Below are 25,949 nucleotides of genomic sequence, written 5' to 3'. Positions count from 1 at the left end.
ATTTAATACTGGAGCAATATGCATTTAAGTGAGCTATTCCACTGTTTATCCTTTCGCTATTATTTTCTTTCATGCCTCTTTCAGGCAAGACCACAGAGTTTTCAATACAAGCAAGAAAGTTCAGAGTAAGAGTGCCTCCAGGTCCGGCCTGTTGGCAGAGGCGCAGCCGGGGGGCTCTGGTCTAACAAAAACGCCATCGCTGCCCTTGCAGTCGTTTTGCACAGATAACTTCTAAAAAATGGACACTGCTCACAAGGCCCACGTGGGAGGTTTTATACAAACACACGGCCAGAAACGTCCGAGTTCAATTTCTATTACTAGTTTCCACCATTTCATGCTAAACAGGGATTAAAACAGCAGTCGGTGATAGCTAAACTTCTTTTTTAATAGATAGCTAGATACAGACTTTGCACATGGCAGAGTCTGCTACTAATTTCAGTTCACTTAAAAGTTTTAAACTGCAATTATCATTGATTGCACCATTGCACCATGATTTAACACCTTTATGGTTTAAGAGCAAGGGGAATGTGCACATCTAAACCATGGCTGACACCTTACTTGAGGTGCTCCATTCCAGCCCTGGCTTAGCTTTCCCAACCTGCCAAGGCGATAAATCGTGCGTAAACAACAATGGAAGAAGCTGTAAAAAAGACTATATGTTTTTAGTAGGTTAAGCATCATTTTAGCTAACAGAAAACCACATGTTCCATACAGGCTATTAAGAGAAAAATAAGATGTTTCAACTGATTGCAAAGCCATAACCATGAGGTGACCAGCTGGACCATGGCAGAATGTAACAGTGTGGACTGGTAGCCACATGGCACAGGTATACTGTATTGCTCAGGATAGAGACTCCCAAAAATTTTAAAAGGGAGAAGCATCCTCCTCAAAGGCCCAATGACAACATTAATTATAATGGTGCAGTCCTCTCTAGTATTACTTTAAAAGTAAGATTCTTGGTAGACTTCACCAAGACAAATCTTGGAAACAGATTAAACAGTCCCACTTTAAAATAATGAAAAAGCTTTCTTTCCAGTCCCACCTGATGGTGATAAAACTTCAGATGGGAGGTTTTAATGATGAAATGGCATCTGGCATAGGATGCTTCTGACTAGAGAGAAACAAACGTTATTTTAATACGATTTTTTTCCCCTCTCCATTTTTACTACAGAAAGGTTGTCTGGCTCCATCATGACATAAACGTAGCATTTTGCGTTGCACAGAAAAGGGAGTGACCCATTGGCCAATTAAATCCAAACATGAACACAATTTGAAGTTCAATACTTTGTTTCCTCTGGCACCAGCAGGAGAGAACTAAGCATGTAAACAGCTACATCACATTGCCTAAAAAGTGTTCCACTACAAGAGAAATATATATCGTGCATATTCCTGGCTTACCAGCACATGCAAAAAGAAAAAAAAAAAATCACACCACTCTCGCAAGGTACATATGCTTACCTTTCTCCTAAATCTAGGAGAAAGAAAAATGAGTAAAAGGTTATTTATCAGAGAATGATGCCCCATGAAAATACATTAAAACAAAGGATGTTACTTTCAAAAGCCAATACACATTGTAAGCATCTCTTTTATTTGTTGTAATATAAAGAAGCATACATCATTCAGTTCTTTTAAGTACAACTCAAATTGTACACTAACAAAAAAGATCAATTCAGACATCCATGAACATGTCACAACAAGATTCATTACATTTTGCTCTGCTGGTATTGCACTTGGAATGGTTTTGAAGTAAGGCACAGTAAAAACAAAGTCATTTAGTGCTTCTACAGCAGATGTCTTTCTTTAAACACATGCTACATGACGTAAAAGTACTTCTTCTAGCTTATGTATATACACACAGGGAAAAAGAAAAAAGCATGCACTAGAGGATTTAGATTTCAACATATCTTGTTGTTTCATAATATACAAATAAAGTAGTTTAAAGTTGTAAACAAATTGCATGCACATAAACTAGAGCAAAATCTTTAATACAGTATCTGAAAGCTATTATGCTTAAATAAAAAAATATAACTTATTAGTACTCAGGTTTATGTGCCATTTTTGTCCTGTAGAGATTAAAAGTTTGGGGCTGGGGGCAGGGAGTTATGGGTGGGCAGGGAGGATTTTCCTGGTTTTGCCATTGTTTTTATTTTTTTTGCTTTATACATTGGCAGCAGTACATTGGTAAGAAAGACAAATATGGCTTTTGCAAAACAATGTATAATGAAAACATGAGAAAGCACAATTGCATTTGGGGTCCAGCATCCTGGTATTTTCCAGTCAAGAACAAAACAAAAATCAATATGATCTACGCTTTGAACTGGGAAAGCTATGCATTCCAAAAGACCTTTCTAAAGACATTTAAACTCTACAAAAACCAGACACTTTGTCAAGTGTAAACCCTTAAAAACTAAACACAGAAGAATCTGAATGACTCAAAGCTTCGCTTTCCACTTCAAATGCTACTGAACAGGTTTCTCCCATGGCTGCGATAGCTGAAGTGCTATTAGATTGTCTTCAGAATTAACTAGATGCCAGGAGCGGGTTTGCTTATTTTTAAACAAGTACATTAGAAATTAAGTAAATTAACTGCATAATTTTTGGTTCCACTTTATCTTTGGCATAGGATACGCCATTTTTCAAATTAAATACAGGACATGTACCACTCTACATTCCAACATATTATGCTGAAAAGGCACATTTGCTGCTGCCTGGGTGTCCAGGGAAGACTTCTTATTTTGCAAAAGGCACGGTGTTTAGTGCGACATTCTTTCCCCATCCCCCAAAGAGTGTTTAGTTAGACCAGGTACAGTTCTACATAGCGGCTTCCCAGGAGCTGTCCATTTTTCTCAGCCACTGCTTTCTTAGCTAGATCCAGGCTTGGAAAAGTCACCAATGCCTCTCCACTGGGCTGGCCACTAAAGTTGTAAAGCACGAGGATGGAATCTGCGTGGAGCTGCAATGGTACAAGACGACACAAGAAAAAAAAACTATTAAGAACAGACACCACACGTGGAAATGTAGTTTTTAATGCCGTGCATCTGGTTCACTCCACTCCTGTGTCTGTGACGAAAAGATTCTGGATGTGAGAATAGGAAGGAGGAGAAGGGATCAAAGATTAAAAGCTTGGTTTGGAGAACAGCAGCAGCTCTTGTTCTGCTGTTGTACTGAACAGAATGATGTAGACATAATTCCATGCAAAGATTTTGCTAGGGAAGTAATTCAAATTAAAGGTTGACAAGAAAAGAAAGACTTAGATGTTAATAAAGGGTAAATGGAACAAGAAAGTCCAGGCGTTCAGTGAATAATTCTTGTACTATGTGGACTACTGGCCACCTGACAAAGGCTACAAGGCATGTGAATACTCAAACGCAAAGTTTAAAAAAAAAAAAAATTATAGAGCTGTATTTCTGTGTTGGGAGGATGAGCTGAACTTAACACAGGTATACAGTGCAAGAAAGATTGTTTGGTAAAACAAAGCAAAATTTGGTGCAGTCCAACTGAATTAAAGAAACCTTTATTGTAATTTTAACAATGATAAAAAAAGCAGGATAGCAAATGAGATTATTTAGTCATTGGAGTTGATTTACTTTGGAGTGCATTTGCTCTCGTGAATTCTTAAAAGGCATTTTCAAAATGCTGAGTTGAAAGCAGACATCTCTGTCTGCCCTGTGATACCCCAGCCATTTCTCACAACATGCTGGAAGTCCTTCCAAGCTAAGTTCGGAAGCCCTATTTGTTGCATAGAAATGGATCTCAGTGAAGTTTCAAAACCAAAGGTTGAAGGATCAAAAGCTCAGCATACAAGATTAGTTTGTTGGAGAAATCAGTGCCAGACAAAACATATGGTCTATGCCGGAAAACCAACCAGTTTTATGAGTATTAACCCAATTCAAGTTAAGTTTATGTGACATATGTCCTCATGATTTTATAAAAGGTGAAAACATTTAAGAGTTTCACTTTTTGTAGAATTTATGCATGCCTGGTATACTGCAAGAAATATCAGACTTTTCAGTTATTACCAGCAGCAGTTTCTGATCAGCTTTACATTCAAACATATGAAAATAAAGCAAGTACATGCCAGAGCTTCACTCACCCAAACACTTAGCCGGCAGTAAAAGTATTCTTAAGATATAAGCAACAGTACACTTTAGAAACTAAAAGCATGTGTAAGACAGTTAGTACAGACTTCATGTAATTTCTTCTCATAGAAGTAAGTTAGTCAAGAAATAGCATGCAGAAAGAAATTCAAAAGACAAATAAAACATCGTATCTGAAGCCCAGTTCAGGTTTGGAAGTAATCTTGGTTTATTTCAGAATAACACTGTGCTCAAAGAGAAAGTTGTACACAGTTTGGGTTCAGCCGCAAATCTGAGCTAAAAAGATACTCTGCTCTAAACCAGCTCTTTGCTGTTAATCCATACGGGATCAAGTCGTTTAGCACATCAGTCCTGAATGTAAGTTTAATATCACAGTTCAGAGTCTGCTGAAAACACAGTTAGACCTCTGAGCACAGAGGAGAGCTTTAAAAAGTAGTTTAAATAGCAGCCTTGGTGTAATACCAGGCGGTAAGGATCTGGACATTCATGTTATAAGAGTTGCATAGGAAGTTAGCAGAGAAGTCTACACATTCTGCCAGCAACATAATTAAAAGGGTTAAATAAAACTCTTCAGTTTCATTTTAAGACATGTACATATATATTTTAAAATATAGATCCAAATCTGTACAAATCTTTTTTTCTGGATGTTTTGTTCTAAAAAGAGTGGTATCTGTACAATACTACTTTGGACTGCTTAGAATTCAGGATAAGCTACTCCATGAATTATTTCCTAGTCAAAGACTGTTTCCATCTCATACATAGTAGAACCCTATTGCTGATCTGGTTTTCCAGTTAATCTGGGTAGAACAAGAGCGCCAAACAGATTGTTTGGTCACATAAATATGGAAATGTTCAGAATAATAATGGGTGTTCCTCTGCACACCACCAGACCATGCAGCCTCTAATCTATCTTCTCCTTGGCAGATCTAACAGTATCATGAGAAACCAACTAATTTGAAAACAACTGAGTTGATGGTGATTATGTGAAGGTAGCTTTAGCTATGAGGGTCCTTCCATCAAGGCACAGTATTTGATTGCCCTTTTGTATTGAAAAAGTTTTGTGTGGGTTTTTTTTTAAGGAGAAAAACACATAATAACTAATCAGTAGCATTTTGAATGGAATACAACAGTATTGGGAAATCACAAATTCCACATAGGTCACAACAAAATTTCTTTAAGCATTATGTGTTAGTGCCAAAAATGTGCGGAAGTTTACCATTAGCAAATTTAGTTAGTTGCATTAGAAAGCCACTATACCAAAGAAACCTCTTCTAAAAAAATGTAGTAGTTCACATTGCATTAGGGAGATCAAGAAACAGAGAAATTAATCTCTAGACAGCTATGTGATACAGGAAAGAGAAAGCTAGAGGTTTGGGGTTTCTTTGCACATACATTTGTGTGAGCTTTGTAGCCATATCAAGAAAAAAAAGTCTTCTACTGCTATGCTAAAAATAAAATATTGGACCGAAATCTTCACATGAGAAACAAACACTAATAAACCCTTCTGGAAGTTTAACACACCATCTGAGCAGAACCAGGCAATCACACTACCTCCACCACTGCTATCCCATCAACTACAGATCACAATTGGCCTATTTCTTTAGGTTAGTTGATTTTTTAATAGGACAAAAGCAGAAAGGTTAAAGCAAGGATCCCAATGCAAGCTAAGAAGGGGAAAAAGCCATAAGCAAAAAACTCAAGCCCTTCTTTCCCTTCCCATTCACCACTGGAGATCCAGTTTCTGCCAGTCGTGTCTTACCTTCTTCAGAAGTTACAAAGAGTTACAAACAGACCCACTCTTTCGGTGCTTGTAACACACTCCTTGCTTGATCGCTCAGCTGAATAAGGCCATTGTAGTCATCAGGTGCATACTACAGTACAAGTGTGATATATGATAATCAGCAAGAGAGGAACAGTTCTGGTACAGCAAGCCACACAGATGATCATTTGCAACCATAATTAAGAGCATCAGCTATAATAACTGGCAGGAGACAGTGAATTTGACAGATACTATTTTTATGCAAGATAAAAAAAAACATCAACTGAATTACCGGTTGTAGAAATAGATTTAAAGTAAACACATGTGGGGAATATTCTGAACTGTGTATTTGAACTGTTCCTTATCAAGGAAGGGAAATAGTTCAGACCATGAAGTGCTCCTTTTTTTCTTCTAGTCATGAGATGGCAGCATCAGGTAACAAAACTCAGTTTTGCATAATCATGCTTCCAGTAATGACTCTTACTGGGACAGATGAGCATCTTCCAGCATGCATACTGAAGCGGGGGATTAGAAGCAGCGTACGGATCTCATTCAGATCTTTTATGGAGTCACAGAAATAAACTGCAGCTTCTCCAGGGTTGAGTGATAAACACTTCAGCTGCATATAATAGTCTTACATAGACTACACCAGTGTAGTTAAAGAAAAACAACATCCAGCATGAATGCACTTAGAAGATAAAATAGCATTTATACTAGCATAGTATATTTCCATATAGGAAAAAGAAATAAACTATACAGTGTAACTGCATCATTGTAGTAGAAGAATATTTAAATAAAAATAGTGACTGTACAGTACAGTCACACCAATAAATTAAAACAAAAACCCCCACATGTGGATCAGACCTAAGAAATATTTGAGATCCTGAATCTGAACAGTAGTCATGCATACTATTGGAGGCCCTGGTACAAATATAAAATCTATAGTCAGTAAATAGATCTTGGGGAATATGAAACATTGTTTTGTATCTATCTCATAATCTTTCCAAAATTACATATCCTGGAAAGGGACTGAGCATACTTGCACATGCTACAAAGACTACTGGAGTAGCTCCTGTAATCCAGAAGGCAAAATGTTTAGCATAACCCAAGTTATAGAATATCCTTTCAGTGGCAAGAAGAGTTTCCTGTCTCTCCCAAAATGGCTGTTTTGCACTAACATTTTAGAGGATTGCCAAATGCACACAATGTAGACATACTATGCTGCCTTCCTTTGATATTCCTACTAATACAAAAAGTCTCCTGCCAGCTTAGGGAGAAAAAGGTATTACATTTGGGTGTACAGGACACATTGTATCCATCCAAAGTGAAGTTGAAAAGAAAAAAAACCAACCATCACAGTATACACCTTCCACAGAGAACAATAACCAAGAGCCCAGAGAATGTAAAAGAACAGAACCTCCCAGAACTTTTACTACTGAATTCTAGCCACCTTCACATCTAGACCCATGCCATTAAGTAAAAGACAAATATAAGAAGTATTTTCTAGATAGTCCCTGCCAGGGCAACCAGACCGTGCAAATATTAGATTTATCAGTTCCCAGACCTGCCCTTGAAACAAATCTACAAAACGTAAGTTTACTCTTTGGAAGGAATGTCTCAAGATAGTACATACTTTAGATTATCATTAGATGTACAGTAGGTAAAGGTCTATAGTCTCTTGTGAGGGACAGTGTTTAAAAGGTTACACTTGAAATGCATAAACAATGAGAAAAACATGACAGTGGGAAAACTACCCCCCAGTATAACCAGTTGCAAGTTCACTGAGCTAGATTCCTGTATAAATGCTATCAAGACCTAAGACAGTATGAAAATACAGAGACAATACGAAACTTCACGTTGTATTTTCAAATCCTACCCTTAACACACAAGTAACTGGCAAGAAGTTACCAAACACCGCAATAGTTCCCCTTAAATTTAAGCGAAATAAAATTAAAAGCAGACCTCACTGTTAGTGCCTCCACTACCCTCCTCTTATCCCACTATCATCTCATTCCTACCTTCCTTGCTTCTCTGAACTGAAACACAGCCGCTTCCTTCAGAGCTGCTGCCTTCTCCCCTCCTCCCTTTGAGCTCACTGCTCTTGCAGGGGTTAGACTTCCCTTCCAACCTAAAAGATTCTGTGATTCTTTCTCACCCACGGGTTTCCACTTACTCTCAGTATGTCAACAGTAGCATTAAAATATAGTAGTCTACTGGAAGGACGCAGTAGCAAATCTTGCTTTTTAAGCCATTACTTAATCTATGAAATACAATCTCTATCGAAGTTTTCCTTCATTTCATCCTATTAAATTGGATACTCCCACATGCTCATATGTGATGAACGGGGGAGACTTATTTCCTAGAATAACTGAAGGAGAATGCAGAAATAAATTCAGATAATAAAGCAATTTCTCTTTTCCCCTTGAAGTAGCCATCAAGAAGTCTAGCTTAGTCTAGTAAGGAAGATCGCACAGAATACCACTGTTAAATTAAATTGTTAAATTAAGAGCTCCATTAGAAAAGTCAGCCTCAGAGTTAGGGACATCAAGATACAGTTCTCAGCATACGCTCTGGTGCTATACTGACTTCTTCCAGTGATCAGAGATCTTTGCAAGTGGTTACTAAATAAGATTCCGGGATAAACGATTAGCTCTATGGCAGGCTGCAAGATGGCAGGAAGAACATGCATATATACCGGGGAAAAAAACCACAGCTGACTGGTACAGAGATCACCATTGAATAGTGAAGAATGGTGTTTCCTGTTCCCTACATTCTTCTTGTTGTTATCTCCCCTGTGACAGTGGGGACTTTTATAGCTTAAGACATGTCTTAATAATGGCAAAATTACGTTTCCTGAAGGACATGTTGCTTCTTTACAGAATCAGCAGTTTACCTTACAAGCACAAGGTAAATACCCTTCTTGGTATTAACATTTGAAATGGCAGAGATATTTCAACTCATGTATATTAAATAACACTTCTTATAATATTATTATATAGTCTATTGTAATATGTTATTAAATAAGTGACAGATGTATATTAAATAACACTAACTCCTCTCTCCTAAAGGAGATGACCATTTCTGACCAACAATTATCTCCAGTATGGTAGCATCAACCAGACAGACCATCTGCTATGCTTACTGCAGTGCAAGTCTTTTTAAGATGTTAGGAATCAGAGGCAGACTGGTTAATAAAGAGGTAGTATACTACACTCTCCTTGTACATGGTTTTTTTTTCTTCAAGCTATTTTATTTCTTTCAGGAATACCTGCTACGTTGAGAGGAATATGGGACTGTCCTTGTCCCCTCACAGACTGCACAGATTTAACCAGGTCACTAACCAGCGAGACACTGATTTCCATTTCATTTTCGCAGTTCCTACAGTGGACATTCAAAGATCAGTCTAAAACAGCATATACAAAGCAATCTAGGAAAAAAAAAAATCCATTGCTAAAAACAAAATTAAAATTGGAAAGTATATTTAGACATGACCCAACTAGGAAAAAAACAAGGGGAAATGAAAGCTAAAAATAGTTCCCACCTGGAAAGGAAAACATCGTAGGCAAAATGGCCTCTTCAGGATTGCAGCTGCAATTCTAGCCTAAACTACCGATAAACTCTATCACAGAACAGTTCCCAAAGGGAAGAAATCCATCTCTCAGACTTCGGAAAAAAAGTCTAGATATAGTAAGTCTGGAACGTAGAATCTGATTTAATGACTAGGTAACTGTAACCTTTGCCACAAGAGTCAGGAGAAATATCCTAACCTGGCTTTGCCACTCAAGTATATCAATTGTACCTTAAGAGTGCCGATACAAGCACTGTCAGCCACCTGAATGCTCTGTGGAACAGACACCACCTGAATGTTTTGTGGAACAGATAGTGAAATATGTAATACCTGTTCCCAAAAATACAGCTTGAAGATGGTGCCACTTAGACTCTTGCTTCAAGCATGGGAGGCAACAGACAGAAACAGTAACCACTAATTTACTACACCCAGTCTCACAGATGCTTTCTCCACACAGGCAACATTTCCAGGTGGAAGATAAATTTAGGAATAAAGCAAAACAAACAGCTCAACCCAAGTGCATGGGGGTAAGCATGTAATAATGTCTATATTGCCAGATGACTTCAAATACCAGTAAGTGGGAATTCTTCCTTCTTTCCCTTCCCTAGTCAGAAAGGTGCTATGCCTAGAATAGGCACACAGACGATGGGGTATCCCTCTCAGACTACGAAGCGTCAGATTTCAAAAGGAACCCATAGGAAATAGAGAATACTTCTTTGTTCAAGCATGCATTTCAGAGAAAAAAACTAATCCCTAAAAAGTCAGTAACAATGAAGCCCGCTGTCTTGATAGAAGAGAGAAATGTTGTTAATGCCCTTGGAATTTAGCCATCCATCCACTTCCCTTCACTTCCTTATTACTGTTTTAAGCACAAGCCACCCTCCTCCTCCCCCCCAACAATGAGCCTTGAATTCTGGGTCTCTGAAGACTTGGAGGATTAATATACTGCAAAAGCTCTTTTTAGCTGCTGATAAAAGGCACCTAAGCCCAGTACACGTTTAAAGAATAGTATTTATTTTAAGCTTTCCTACATAAAAACAAGTCCCTACTTTTCCATCCTAGCCTTTTTCAGCAAATTCGGGAGGCTTTAAATAAAGCTCAGATGGTGACCGTAACCCCTAAATCTTAGTCTTCTCCTAGTTTATTTTTTTTTTACTAGTCCTGAATGAAACATACACCTAAATAGCAAGTCTGCTTTCTAAGAACTAATCCACGCAGTCTTTTTCAGGCAGACAGGAGTTCACTTTACATTCATGCCAACCTCCAAGAAACTGGCCAACTGCTACTAAACGCATGCTGAATCCTAGCTAAGATGACAGTTGTGAACTAGCTTTTGGTCAGCTAAGACCATGGGCACGGTTAAATTGCATCTACTTGTGCATAAACCTAACAGTTCTTGTCAGAATACCAACTCTGTCAATGTTAGCAATAAACCTGCATTCTCATAAGAAGCAAAAAAAAAAAGTTAGGTCATTATTTGGAGGCTAGAAATATTTCTTACTGATTCATTTAGTGGCTAAAGAGTAAAATCCATAGAGGATTTAGCCAGTAAATAAAGAAAAATACTTTTTAGTGAAAAATTTTGTTCTGATATGCACAAACAACTTCATGTAAGTCCATCACCCAACTACACCTGTTCCTTCCTTATTTACTTGATTTTTCTCACTACTACTACAACTGTACAGAGTGATGGCCTAAAGTAACACTGAAAAGTCTGTTGCACGTAATTACTATTTTTGCACCACGTCTTCCTCAAATTTTTCCCCATAAGACCTGAAATATGAACTATTTTTCTTAATTCTAGAAGGGTCTCTTCACAGTCACATATTTTTCAAATTATAAGGGAAGTTTCCTGTAAGCACCCATAGATCCCTTACTTCAACATAATGCCCAAAGACCAGCATCTGCTGAGCAGCTGGTGTTTTAGCACCTGTCAGAGCAACTACTGTCATCCCATTGTCCTATCTGAATTGTATGGTGGGGTTTTTTTTTTTTGTTGTGGTTTTGGTTGTTTTGGTTTTTGTCATTGATGTTGTTGTTGTTGGTTTTTTTAAGTATCCTTTAACTATGTATCCAGTACATGATTGGAGTCAAATCAATAGCCCTGTTGCATTACAACTGAAAAGCAGTTTAACATGAATTACTTACTGAATCAGAGAGTACTAATATTAGCTCTTTTGAAGACTACAGTACACTACAGTATTATACAGAAAAGTGATGGGGAAAATTACCATCTCCAAGATTTACTATTAAAATTCTTCACAGGTTTTTCAAGATTGTTTAATGCAAGCTACATTAAACACATGCAAGCTGGAAGGAATTTTCAACAACAAAACCAAGAAAGCAGAACTACAAGAAATCATTCCACTAAACAAGAGGCTAGCGCTGATGAAATTAATTGAAAACTAAAATGCTGATCTGCAGATTCTTACATTATTTGTTATTAGAAGCATGTACTGATGTTGAGACCAGCTTGTTAAAGCCCATGATAAGCAAAGTCTATCTCTTAAGAGGCAGGTCTGGTATGAAAGGTGCTTTCCCTGAAGTAGCAACATGTGCATTCATGCAATATACAGAGCCCATGAAGACTGAAGGAAGAAAACGGAAGAGAATAAAGCACGAACTAAAACATAAAACCTGTTCCTTTCAGACAAGGACATACAGAGGCAAAAATCACCCTTCAATCTCAGCATCTCCGATCTGGTTCCCAGAATACCAACATTGAAGCCCATTGAATACCAACATCAATTAGTTATACAGAGATTAAAACCATGCCCAAACCACTGACAATTATTAGGGGCTCACTTTATAAACGAGCAGAAGCATCGTGCAATAAATCCTTGGGCAGCAGCAGAAAATGAAAAAATAATGTGAGGAGAGAGGAAAGGGGAGGAAAAAAGAAAAAAAGATTAGTTATTGCTCCAGAGACATAATATTGTTCCAATACAGAAAGTCACCACCTCTTTTTTCCCCTAAAGGAATGAGCGAGTATAAAACTAGCATTACCACATGCGGGATTCCAAGAACAATTCAAAATAATTCCTTGGCTCCTTTATAAGATATTGAACCCGATCTCATTTGGACAACTTCTTCTAAAGAAATCAAAGAGGTGACCAATTTAATAACAATAATTGATGATGACAGGAGGTTGCAGCAGAATAATATAGTTTTCACCTTGTGGCAAAATTTCTATTCATTTGAAACATTTAATTGTGCAATACAAACACTATGACTGCTCTCCAAATGCAGAAACATGGAAAAGGGCAAATTCAGCACCAGACCTGAAGTCCAGATTCACTAAATTGAAGATTTAGTGGAAGACAGACTTACTAGACATTGTCACTGACCTGTTCCATGCACAGACAGGTTCAGGTCAGATTTTTCAATGGTGCACTCTAGCTGAATTTCAATTCAGAAAATAGGCTTCCCCACTTAAGGTTTTAATACACCCACCATCCATCCACCAAAAACCCCAGTCAGTTGAAAAAAACAAAAGGTAAAATATCAATGGCTAAGCAACAGATGAATGATTACTACTGTTTGTCTGGAAATCACGAAAGCCACAAGTAATAGAATTTGGTTTGAACTCTGGAAATATTTGTTGAAGAAAAAGCCCCAAAATACAACGACATTTAGTTTGTCAAAATTCATCACACTTTTTACAAGCTAACCTTCAAATTTTTCCACTTAAAACCAAGTATGCGAAACTACTTTCAAACATAAATGTAACATCTAAAAAGAAGTCACAACAGGTAGAGCACTGTATCTTCCAAATACTCAAAACTTGCTACATATACATTTAAGCATCTGTTCTCAGTCTACATTCATTTACATAGCAGACATCTGGCTCTACAAATTAAAGCCCATTGTCCTTTAAGAATCTTAAAGAAAGAAAAAAAAAAGAAAACAAAAAAGAAAACATACCATGCCTGAATGTTTCCTATTAACTGCTGCTATGCATTAAAAAGAATCCATCTGCATCTTACCCTTTAGCAATATCACTGTTATCCAACTTAGAGAATTTTGAAGGACAAACATGCAAAAATTGTCTTCTTTCCACACATATCACTTTAACAGTGATTTGAGACCCACCAAGAAGATTTAAGCCAGGGCTTCCGAGTAGTACCAAAAGGGCGGATTTGGTATTTGTGTAAGTGTTGTTATCCACAGAAGTTAAATACTCACCAGAATATACCATATTCAATTATCCTTCCTTTTAGCAAACATGTGATGACAAAATATGGATATAGATACAATATCCTCTGAGATGAAAGCCAGAAGACATGGAAAGACCCATTCCATGAATTCAAATAAGGGCTGCTGGAAAAACACATTTGTACATGGTGCTTTTTTTTTTTTTAAGGTTCCTCAAGAAGGTAAGTTTCTATGTGTTTGCTCACTGATAGAGCATTGAATAAGTACATATTGACTGAAGTTACCTATAGCATGTAGAATATTTGCTATCAGTACAAAATGGTTTGGATAATACAGTTTTCCTTTAGGTTGCAATGTAATGCAGTTTTAATGGAAAATGTTCCTGCCTGTAACAAAATAATTAGTCCTTGAAAGAGAGTCTGTTTTTAGTGTCTGACAGAGGCATCTGTCTCTCCCCTTTTGCAAGCAGGTCACCACACCTAGGTCACAGCCTTTTGTACTAGAAATTTGCTCTCGGCAGACTTAAAGACTTAAGTCTTGAAGGTCAAACACTGACCCTATCTAGGGCTCCCACCAAAAAGTGGCCAGGACTGAAAGCTTTTGGCAGCCCTCACCTTCCTCTGGCAGCCCCTTCGCAGCCCCACTCACACTGGGGCTCTGCGCTTTCTCCCTCTCCTAACTCAAACCCTAACCCTAGACACCAAATCACTGCTTTCAAATTAGGTTATGTTTATCATATAAGAAATAAGGCAAATTATATATTACTCTTCGGTCTGCCAGTTAAATATACAACATTGAGCTTGCACACTTGTTCAGCAATTTCCAAAAGCACTCACTTGCTCAGTTTGATCCCCACTGATCATTACTCGGAGGTCCAAATACAGTATCACGGAGAGGGACTGCATACTAACCTGGTACCCCTGGAAGAAACTGAGTATCTCCTTCATTCCTGTGTTATATGGCAAGCCCTGCATACGGACTAATGCTCCAGGCTGTGGTAGAATCGGAGTGTGGGTGGCAGTGGCAGCAGCAGCTACAGCTCCTGGAGGAGCTGCAATATACCCCACCGTGGTAGGGGATACTGGAGGACTGAAAGAGAAAGACGGGCAAAGTTGTTATGAAAACTAATAACTGGTTTTAGTACTCGGAATAGGCAAAGATGAAACTGAAAATTTAAATTTGAGAATTAGCCCCCCAAAAAAAAACCAAAACAGCTGTGATGTGGACTGCTTTGTGGACTTTCTTCATTTCTCTTCAGCATCTAGTAATTTGTTTTTAGAGAAGGGAGGGAAAGGAAAATAGCTAACATTTGTAGTCGAAGACATAAAGAGTGGCACTTGTTATTTCACAAGGGAGAAGAAAAATAGTAGCTGCAGATGACTTGTTCTAAGATTGTTAATAAAACCATGAAGGAAAAAAAGCTGGAGGGGAATCATAGTATGAAAAACAGGCAAGGGCCCAAATCTGGTACTTCTGAGCCACAAAACAGTGAGTAGAGTAGCATCTCTCGTCAGGGCCCATCTAGCAATTTACCAGATACTCAGGCTAGTAAGTGTCACAAGCCTAGGAACTATCAATGAAGAAGCTATTTCCCCATGGACCCAAGTACCAGACTTCAGCAAGCCATGTTGATACCATCTGTGGGAAGGGAAAAGGTGGAGGATCTTCCGCCTTGCTTACACATGTAAAGTGTTCTTTCATCTCACTCATAAAAGAAATCAAACTTAGTACACACCTATGATGAGTCTTTCAGTATAGAAACAGTATCGTAAGTACAAGAACAAACTAAGGGATGAGGGTAGAGGCACGTATTGACACAGCTTCTCATTTGGCCAAGAAATAGAACCGCCTTGATGACATTGCCCCAGTGCCAAAAACACTGTTAAATATTAGACCAACATTATCATGAGATTCAAACAGAACCTACAGAAAAGCTGAACTTCATTACAAGGCCACAGAGAATCAGTTAAAATGGCTACTGCCTCTGCTGATGAACATCAAGTTCCCAGGATTATCTACACCAGAAGTACAAATTTAAGAGCTGTTCACGGGTGACCACACAGTTGCCTGCTCCACTGAGATAAAATGTCGAGAGAAGCAGCTAAGTCTAGGGGTTACCTGGGATAGTAAGCTGTGTAATTCATATAAAGCTGAGCAGCCTGAGCTGGGTAGTAGGTAACAGTAGGAGGAGCAGCCGCGGAGGCCTGGGGAGTCCTGGTGGTTGGCAAGAGGGCTTGAGGCTGGTAAAGCGCTGCCTCTGCTGGGATCACAGCTGCTGTTTGGAAAGCAGCATAAGCTGGTGGAGAAAGACCTAAAAACAAACCAGGACACAGCAACAAAAAACCAATCAGAATGGACATCTCTGCTATTGGAAAGGAATTACTCATCCCAATGTGATTAATACCATCTGGGCACGATTAATGAACACTTGTGCAAAGACTGCTCTCTACCCTGTCCTGTGGAGACCCCTGCTACCTCACCATGAATGACAACGGGGGCATTCGAAATGAGCAATTCCTAAGAGTTCACAAGTCCTAGAGCTGAGCAGCCTTGTCCATATGCAAATGCAAAATAGGGAACTTCACAGTTATTCAAAGAAAGCATAAAAGCCATGTGCATAGAGAAAGCAGGCGTGCACACCAACACACCCTCAGTTCTTTCTAACAGAAGTTGTACTCTGTGGGACAAAAGTACCATAATATTAGCTACACATGGGCATCCACAACTGCTGACCATGAGTCTTCATGTATAAGCCTCCTACAACTTCAAAAAGTATTTTTAGGATATAGCAAATGGAAAAAAGAAAACCACACTATATCGCTAGTCTGATGCATTTTGATGAACAAATATCTGATTTGTACAGGAACATAAAGCTTGGCTTGGTGTGCAGTCAAACTGTTTTTAAATACTATATTTGGCAGCTTTTTACTATTTTGCAGATACACATTGGTATCTGCTTAGTGATTTGGTAGTGAGACTGATTAGAATGGTACAGTAAAGTTCCATTATAGTTCCACAATAAGGTTCACTGTAATTTTAAATAAAATAAAAATATAAAAATCCATCCAACTTCACCACTCTATGGTCTGTAGGCATATCATTCCAGTGGGTGTTTTCCTTCAAAAATAAGCCCAAAGAGTACCTTCTCAATGCTCTAAGGCAAGATAGCAAGAGCACTCGTTGGCAGCTGGAATATAGAATTTCTTCCCCTCTTAAAAATCCCTCTAATTCCAAGTAGGTTTCACTACAGGCAAGTCTACCGCAGAGCTCAGAAGAACAGTACACCCATAAAAAGCAAAGTGTGCAACAATTTCACTGGCAAGGCCTTGCTGCCCTCTACTCACCACCGAAAATATAATAAAAATGCCTCTGATCAGTCCCATTATTGCCCAAAGGGAACAATTCCAATCTCGGCATGTATACAGATGGATGATTATCAAATCATGGCAAAACCCAAGTCAAAAGGTGAAAGGCCACAAAGCTTCAGCACCTACCACATATATCAGCCTTTAGCAGCAGAGAGCAGAAGAATTGCAGACTTACATGGTAACTTACATGGCGGTGGGGATAAGCCACTACGATTTAAAGTGCCACCCATTAAAACAAAGTTCATCTCCTCTCCTGAACACTGGAATACTTCCACATAACGGTCCTTCATCATTTTTTTGTGACATTTTTGAGCCACCATAAAGGCTTTGTCAGCAGATTTCATTTGGATAAAAGCATCACCTGAGGGTCGTCCCTGGGGGAGGGGGGAAACAATCATAAGTCAATCTGTTATTAAAACACCCAGAGCACAAGAAGTGCAGAAAGCACTAAGATCAAATGTCTACTCAAAGTCTGTATTGTTCTTCCTCCTCTGGCACCAAAGACTAATAACTCAACAATTATTTTTAGGAGCAGAAAGGTAAGACTCATGTAACCAGCACCCAGTTAACACTACTTCTGTCTTCTGCAGAAAGAAATAGAGAATAATTTAGCATGGAAACAAAGTTTAGAGACCTCTAATCCAAATTCTGTTCAAAGCAGGGCTAACTTTCAGGTTACATCAGGCCATTCATGGCCTTCTCCACTTGAATTCCAAGCATCTCCAGGGGTGGAGATTCCACAGCATCTCTGGGAACCTCTTTGCGTGCTTAACTAATTTCTCATTGTGATTTTTTTTTTTTTTTCCCCTCTCCTTTTCACCCAGTTAGAATTTTCCTTGATGCAGTTTATTAACATGGTTTCTTATGCTTTTGCTGGGAAGCTCTAGAAAGAGTCTGGCTTTGCCTTCTCTGTAACTACTTTTTAGGTAATAGTACAACAGTATAAAGCTCCAGACATGCTTTAGTAAAGTCCATAGCTACATTACAAAATGATTTCCAGGTCTGATTTTCTACAATCTGACAGACATTGCTGTATGTATAAAATAGTAAAACTTTCTTAACAAAAAAGCAGAACAAATATAGTAGATCTCTCTCATCTGTTTTCTTTAATACCTCAATATTTCTGTGGCTAATAGAGTTTATTTTTAACACAAGACAACAAGGAAAAAATATCCCTACGATTATGTCATTAAAATATATCCAAACCACGATTTTTAATTATCAACTTCCTTTAAAGCCCGAGAAGTCTCTAATCAAGTTAGAAGTTAGGAAAACTTAATTCTTCCACAAATACCACTCAAACAACACAGCCACCAGTGAGCAGAAACCCTGAAGCTGACAGAGCAGCTATGCCACCTAGCATGAGACATTCCGTCTTGTGTATTTCCAGCACTTGACTGAAACACAAGGGACTATTTAAGACAGCCTCCAGGATAAAGCTATCATTAAAAGAACAAGATTCAATCCTCCCCAGTCTTATGCATACATATATAGAAAGAAAAGCAAGTATGTTCGTAAAAGGGGAGGAGAAACGAGGAGAAAGAAGGAACAAAAAGAAAGGCAAACAGAACATAGTATTTTCTCAAGGTTATAGAAGACCTAAAGCACAGCCAAGAACAGGTAAGCTATCCTGACTTCTAACCCTGTTCAATAACTGGAAAGTTAACCCTCCCATGCAAAATGCTGTTACCTGTTGATTAAGGACCATGTGAACTCCATGGGGCTTGATATCAGCCGTGGCATCTCCCATAAATTCCAGGATGTCATCAATGCCAGCAGTGTAAGGAAGGCCTCTGAGCCGGACACAGTCACGTATGCTACCCGTGGCAATGGTGTATGGTGGGGGTATGACAGGAATGATGGGAGTTGGGAGAGTGGGAATAAGAGGTGTTGACATATATCGATTAAGTACCTGTTGGCAAAAGAAGCACATTGATAGAGATTTACACATCATCTGGTTGAGCACAAATCAATTCTCACAATACTATGTCACACATTTAAAAAAATCCACTTCCAACATCAGAGGGAAAAAAACCTTAAACCAAATTATTGCAGATAGTTTCCTGTTGGGCATTTGAAAGTTATAAACTCGGAAGAGGAGAGAGGAAGTCTTACAAATTTAATTTGCTAGACCCTAATAACAGACCTTTCTAATCTCATTATAAAAAAGTTAAAAGCGGATTACAGTTCACTTTAGAATATCCCAAAAAGGAACATTTGAAAACCACATTTGTGCTAGTAAACCGGTATTGTCACATACAGTTCTTACTTAAATTAGGGTAAATTAAAGACAGTCATTTTAAAAGAACCGAGACCTGAAATAACTAATAAGTAAAAACACTAGCGCTAATTCCTTCATAAAACCTGATCGGTTAAATGAGGGTGTTTGTTTTTTAACCTGAGTGCTCATCTCCAAGTACAGGGTTTCTGGAAGGAAGTTTTAAAAAAAAAAAAAAAAAAAAAAGGATAAGAACTAGAGGAGACCTTGATCTCAACATTTTATTTTCTCTTGACTCACTCTCAAATGACGAAGGGAACATAACTTGCTGGAACACATATTTAGCAATGACTATCAGAAATAAAGAAACACATTCCACTAAAAGAAGTACCAAAAAAGAGGTTACAAAGCTTTAGTTTTGTCAATAATGATTCAGCCTAGGGCGTTTGTCTCAAGAAAGTTTGCCTTTTTCCAAGAATCTACTTGTAGCACCTTTCAGGTCAGAAATCTTTTCCCTCAGTTGTGTACAGAATATTGCAATTACTTTGTCTTAACACTAAGTAGATGACAGCTGGCTTTACCTCTTGCAATTACTCAAAAACCCTGTCATTCCCCCCCCCCCCCCCCCCAACAAAAAAAAAAAAAAAAATCATCTCTTGCTCAAGCAGCTAGAAAATTAGGATGTCACCCTAGACAGCTGTCGTAGAGGAAGAAGTAATGACATATTGATAGAATATAAGTTACACAAGTTTTATGTAGGTCTCCCTAACAAAAATGCGAGCAAGGACTTGGTCACTGTGACAGAATGGTTTTGTTCCTTAGAGGACTTAGCTTCATTCTCTCTAAGGAGAAGAACTGAGGAGGAAGGGAGAAAAAAAAAAAAAATCTCACCATGCCATTTCAATTAGTCTTCACAACACACATACGAGATTCTTGGCTGTTCTAACCTCCATATCACAGTACTATGGGTAAATGGCAGGTCTACAAGTGTGGATATTCTTTCCCTTGCTCCATCACTTCTATGGCAAAGACTTCTCACGTTACATAGGTTGAAATAGTAACTGTATTAAGTTTTTATAGCCAGTGGTTATGCAAAGACCAGATCAAATCTTACAATGGTTCCCTATGGCATTATCAGTCTAGAAATATTTTGTGTCAGGCAGAAAAATGCAATATGTGAAGTTTTTCAGAGGCTGGAAGTGCTGGTGCCAAAATAAAATGGTTTTACCAGTTTAAGAAGGTGATAATAGGAACTGGTGAAGAATAGGGAAAAAAGTGAAATATATTATCCTAGGAAAACAAATATTTCACTTCATTTCACCAAAAATCAAATACATCCTGGGAATTCTTAGTTTCCAACAAAGCAGTTATATGAAAAGCTGTTTTAATGCATCCAGATTTGGATATAATGTAGAAATTCTGTACCTGGAGTCCAGAATTTAAAGACAATACTGCAGATTTTCAAGAAGCATTACTACAATACTATCAACCTAGTATATTTTAAAATTATTTTTGTGATTTCAGTCAATCTTTAAGTAGAAGAAAATTATAGAATGACTTTTACTTCACAATCTGAGGGATGTTAAAAAAAAAAAAACAACAAAAAAACCACAGTGGCAATAAAAAACAAAACACAATGCTGCGCAATTTTCCATGCCAATCAGGAAGCACATATTGCCCATTCTAGAACTTGATATCTTTAATATAATAGACTTTCATGCTTGTCTACAATGTATTTGCGTGTAAGTGTTAGAAGAAATGTTTTAACTGTTAAGTTTCGAGTCCCACTGCCAATAGTTACAACCTGTTGGACTTCCGCTGCTGTGCTCCTGAAGAGTTCAATGTAACGTTTTCCAAGTATTTCTTTGTGCTTTTTAAGTGCATTCTGTGCATATTCTTCACAGGAAAATAACACAAATGCATCTCCTGTGGGCCTGCCATCTGGGTACTTGACAAAAAGAAGTCCCTATTTCCCTCCTGTGCCTGGGCACTCTGGCCCCAGGAACCCCAAGACATCCTCCTGAGTAGCAGTGAACGGAAGGCCTCTCATCCGGATGATAACTTGATTCTCCTTAGATAAGAACTGGGCCACTTCGTTGGAGGTGCCTGGTGGAAAGATAACAACATACGGTCAGCCAACAACATATGGTCATGCTGGTCAGTCAATTCCATAGGACGCAGGAGTTCCAAAGCATTAAGGAGCAATATAGGAGGTAAGTAGCTAGCAAAAAACCCACAGAAGACCTGAGACACTACTAACTCTCAGTAGTCTATTTTTAAGTGAAACACCCTCATGCTGAAAGTGTTTTGTATTTTAATGAAATTGGAACAAAGATGAGATTAATGTGAACTTCTACAAGGTACACAGACATTTCCACTGCAAAGGCTCATCTTCCTCCCAAACAGCAAGACCTGTCTGTGAACATCACAGCCCAAATGCTTACAGCTCAAAGTCAACCACATGAAACCAGAACTTGACAGGGTCAAGTATTCTTGGAAGGCAAAACAGGAAAAGCTACTTCATTATCCACTTGTGTCCTCAGCAAAAAAAAAAAAGGGTTTTGGGGGGCGGAATCAAAACTAGAACAACACTCCTATGAACTTCAGTAATTACAGTGAGCTCCAGCATTACTTACCTCCTGCAATTTTTAAGAATTCTTCCCCAGTTGCTTTGTAAACCTTAAAAGAGAAAAAGAAAAAAAAAAGTCACACATGAAAATTACAATATTCAACTCTAAATGCTCTTCCACATGCTCTTCCATATGTGAGAGAATGGTATTTTGGCACTTAGAGCAAAACAGAACTGCAGCCTGTTCTCTTTTAAAACAGTAGTCTAAAATATTCAGGTTGCTCTCCAAAGATTTACTTCAAGTCACTACTTTTTACCTCAATGTATCTGCTACCCATGTGATGCTTATGTCTTTCCAGTGCAAGATCTCTCTGTTCAGAATTGACAAACCGAACTAATGCCTCCCCATTTCTTCTTCCTTGAGCATTCAGACAAAGAGCCACACCACCTCTGGAAGGTAGGACCAACAAAAATAAACTTAGTTTGAATCTTTAATACATATAATAAACAATTGCTGTTATCCACAATTTAATTTCGTTTTTAATGTAACACAATTATACTGCAGAATCTGCTTCAGCAACATCTTGGATCTCACGCTGTTCACCACTTTCTCAACTTCCATGCAGATGTAAATTTGCAAGCCCTTCCTATCACCTCAGAAATGCAGATTTGAGTTTCCTCATACCTCTAAATAAAAAAAAAAAATTATATATTTTCTCAGCGTTGAGAATCTGGAACATATATTAAGTGACAGGTACGCTAAATTAAACTCACTCTCTTTATAAGAGGTGTACACACATCAGTCATAAAAATTTCTTCCAAACAGCACCTGGAGGTTTCTGACTGTGGCCTGTTTAGGAGGTACAGCAAAATACTGAAGAGTTGGCACAAAATTAAAGCTTCTATTATATCTTGGACTCTGCCTTGATTAATGCAGTAGGAATTTCTCCCTTTAGGAACTAGCAATAAATGAACGTATATTGGTTTTCAATTGGCAAGTCTCTTTTCTTCTTCACACACTTCAAAACTCTTTCTTGCACGCCTAGGGCTGGTAAACCTGTTCAGTTTTCATGACCATGGGGTGGGAAGGGGCCTGGGTGGGGAAAGACGGTAGAAGCGAGGACTCTAGTGGGAGGTGTGGGACATGTGTGTTACACAAATATTAAAAGAACTTGTTATTAAAGACAAAGTGATAAAGCAAGACAAATTCTTATTATCTTACTTGGCAATGTTGAGTCCTTTGAAAAATCGAGCAATATCTTGGTCTGAAGACTGCCATGGCAAACCTCTGGCACGTATTACTGTCTCACTGTCCACTGTTTCAGATTTACTACTGCACAGAAAGAAGAAAAAAAAAAAAAAAAAAAAGAAGCCAAAGTAAGCTTTCATCTAGGTTTTTCTTTATATTACCAAATTTCATTTTGCAACTAATTTAACTTGTAAATCAGGAGTATATTTGCTGTTGAGAGTCTTCTAATTCCATTACTCATTTCAATAAAGAAAGGAAAGATAACTGGGATAATCCTCTTATGTATTCAATACCTAAGATGCACTATGTTGTCACCACATTGCAGTTCCTTCAAAAAAAATAGGAAGACCGTCTCAAAGTCAAGTAATAAGGAACTGGATTAATTTTATTCGAAAGATCTAACAATCCAACGCAGACGGTTACAAAGCAGTCCTAAATATGAATACATATTACTTATGCTTAAGAAGTTTCATTCTCCAGTTACTGCAATGTATTTGGAAATAAAGAACCATTCTGTTTCTTCTCTCCCTAAACCCAATATGCAATACAGCATATTAGACCACTCTTCAGAAGAACTGTGTAGTTCAGCTGCATATAGGGTGCACTAGCCATTACCCCTGTTGACTTAGGGAAAGTTCACAAATATTTCTTCACCACTGGGTAAGATAAGTCAGCCTCACTGCCATGCAAAACAGAAGCTAGAGAACAAAGAGCGTTTAACTTGCAGTGACTTTAAAGAGACGGACTAAAGTACAGCATTCAACATACCAGCTATAGTCTGTCTACACTAGACTACTGAATACATTGTTACTGTTCTCAGGAACCAACCTACTTTCACAGTGACCGTGGGGAAATATTCACAAACCTTCCTTGCTGTAGAAAAGACTCATCTTTGGTTGTAAACAACCATGACAAGGGCACTTACCAAGGACCTGTTTCATACTTGTATTTCACAGTTTCAGGCTCAGTAAATATGTGATCTGCAACAAAACAGGAAGTTTAAATATAACCGGAGTCAGAGATTACTTAAGAATGACAGTACCACTGCCAATTCTTACAGAAAAGGAAAGATTTCAGTATTCTGTATAAAGAGGTCACTTACTACAACTCTCAGAGAGCATGCTGAAAATGACAGCCACCATGGTTTTCACTTGCCACACGCCAAAGTCCTCCTCTGTTTCATCTGTCCCTAAGCCTAGATCTAAACAGGTGATTACAGAAAATAACAGACTTGCACAATCATTTGTAAACAAGTCATAAGGCTTTCCTGATACTAACACAGAACTGGTAGTCAAATTTAGTGGTCTTAGCGGTGACACATGACCATTAGACATTTGTTGCTCTGCTCATAAATTGGTTAATATTCACTTTAACGGTCAACAGTCTGAAAACTATTGATAGCTTACATCATTTCAGTGTTAACAATTTTAAAAAAAAAGCAGAATAAGTTCCTATCACTTCAAACATAACTGAACTTTAACCACATTCAGCTGGGCCACAAAAATCCTCCTAAAATGTAGATGTAGGGTGTTGGTTTTTGTCTGGTTTTTGTTTTTTTATTTAGTTTTAAACTCAGTTCACTCAGTAGAAACAGTAGAAGCTTGCAGGCCAACTGGTGCTGAAAAGGCCTACTGATAGCTAAGCCTTTCCTTTAAGATCAAGTACCAATGCAAGTGATGTTTTTCTTTAGTGCATTTACTAAATATGGTTTAGAACTCATTGTTAGACTCAAACTGGAAAAAAAAAATATTTACAAGCGGAGCCACCCCCACAACACACACTTAAGCAAACATTCCTTCCATTTTACCTGCAAGTTTTTAAAACCCACGTCTTAGTTTAGAAGAATAAAACCTGTAACGATCACAGAGATAAAACCTAAAGAAGCATAATTGATTCTGGTGTAAAAGCTGCAGCAAAAGGATACATTCTGCCATGGTCTTGATAGTCTGATCTTTCACGGCGGCTGAACTAGGGTAGCAAGTATGAAATTCTTTGCGCAGATCATAAAAGGAATAGAAGCAGTCTGACAGCAGGAAGTTCTACAAGGAAGGCAAAAAGTTTGTTTTGTACACACCATTCCTTTAAATTCTGCTTAATATTTTTGGACTGAATGAGGTGGTCTCAAAAATCACATAGTTGTATGTCATCAGCTTGTCTATGATAGACCAGTTTAGTTCCTTTGTAACACAGTTCAAATTCCGTAGTCTTACAGAATTAGATCTCTAGATGAGCAAACCCAAATAGCTTCCGAGAAGCAGACCTGTGCAAAACAGCTAGAGAAGACAGCTGGGGAAGGAAAGGGGAAAAAAAAAAACACAACCAAACAAAAAACAAACAAACAAAAAATCTAGCTTTTGCTGTTTTATAAGTACTCCCATTTAGGATACTGTATTTTCTCTTTTGCAGCTACACTGAAAAGCAATATTCATGTACCAAAACATGATAACAAAATTTAAATAAATATTGTTACAGTGTACAAAATATCTTCCAGCAACTTAAAGACATTTATTCATTACTGTTGTGTATTGGAGAAGAATTTCAATTATATAACAGTACTAAACAAACTTTTAAGCAGCGCTTCACTCAGACATTAGCTTATTTTTTCAAGGAATAAAACCAGTAATTCTGGTCTAATTCACTATTTTCTCTCTCACACTCTCCGACTGTTTTACTATATAAAAGTTTGACTTTGGTCTAACCAAAGAGCACCCACCTTTGTAAATAAAGAATTAAGAAAAGTCACAAGGTAATGCTTCTTAGTATGGTAGGAATAGTAAGAGCTAAGGTCTGAGGCTTACTCACATTTAAGGTGCAGGGAAAAATGAACTTTCACAAACGAGAAAGTATTGAAAGAGAAAAAAAGAAAAAAGAGAAAGAAATGCAGTATTAAGAGACTCAATACTTGATTAGATCCATTCCTTGATCAGGTATGGACAATTATGTCTTTCAAAACATTACAGTGTTTG

General features: G+C 38.0%; 1 protein-coding gene across 1 annotated transcript in view; it reads right to left on the bottom strand.

The window, feature by feature from the left end:
• Window positions 1–2,468: 2,468 nt before the first annotated feature.
• The window catches only part of LOC104079687 (epithelial splicing regulatory protein 2-like), a 44,547-nt gene continuing 21,066 nt past the window's right edge, over window positions 2,469–25,949 (bottom strand). Inside the window, 13 exon segments of the mRNA XM_009581847.1 lie at window positions 2,469–2,953; window positions 5,857–5,968; window positions 14,491–14,668; window positions 15,698–15,890; window positions 17,135–17,321; window positions 18,638–18,859; window positions 20,970–21,271; window positions 21,802–21,844; window positions 22,052–22,184; window positions 22,957–23,067; window positions 23,909–23,963; window positions 24,086–24,184; window positions 24,908–25,022. Of these exon segments, the coding sequence (XP_009580142.1) occupies window positions 5,879–5,968; window positions 14,491–14,668; window positions 15,698–15,890; window positions 17,135–17,321; window positions 18,638–18,859; window positions 20,970–21,271; window positions 21,802–21,844; window positions 22,052–22,184; window positions 22,957–23,067; window positions 23,909–23,963; window positions 24,086–24,184; window positions 24,908–25,022 (1,728 nt within the window). The 3' untranslated portion in view covers window positions 2,469–2,953; window positions 5,857–5,878.

The sequence above is a fragment of the Fulmarus glacialis genome, unplaced genomic scaffold (assembly GCF_000690835.1).
Source record: "Fulmarus glacialis isolate BGI_N327 unplaced genomic scaffold, ASM69083v1 scaffold13340, whole genome shotgun sequence".
Classification (NCBI taxonomy): domain Eukaryota; kingdom Metazoa; phylum Chordata; class Aves; order Procellariiformes; family Procellariidae; genus Fulmarus; species Fulmarus glacialis.
The sequence above is the reverse complement of the archived record's forward strand: the minus strand, read 5'-3'. Positions and strand labels throughout refer to the sequence as shown.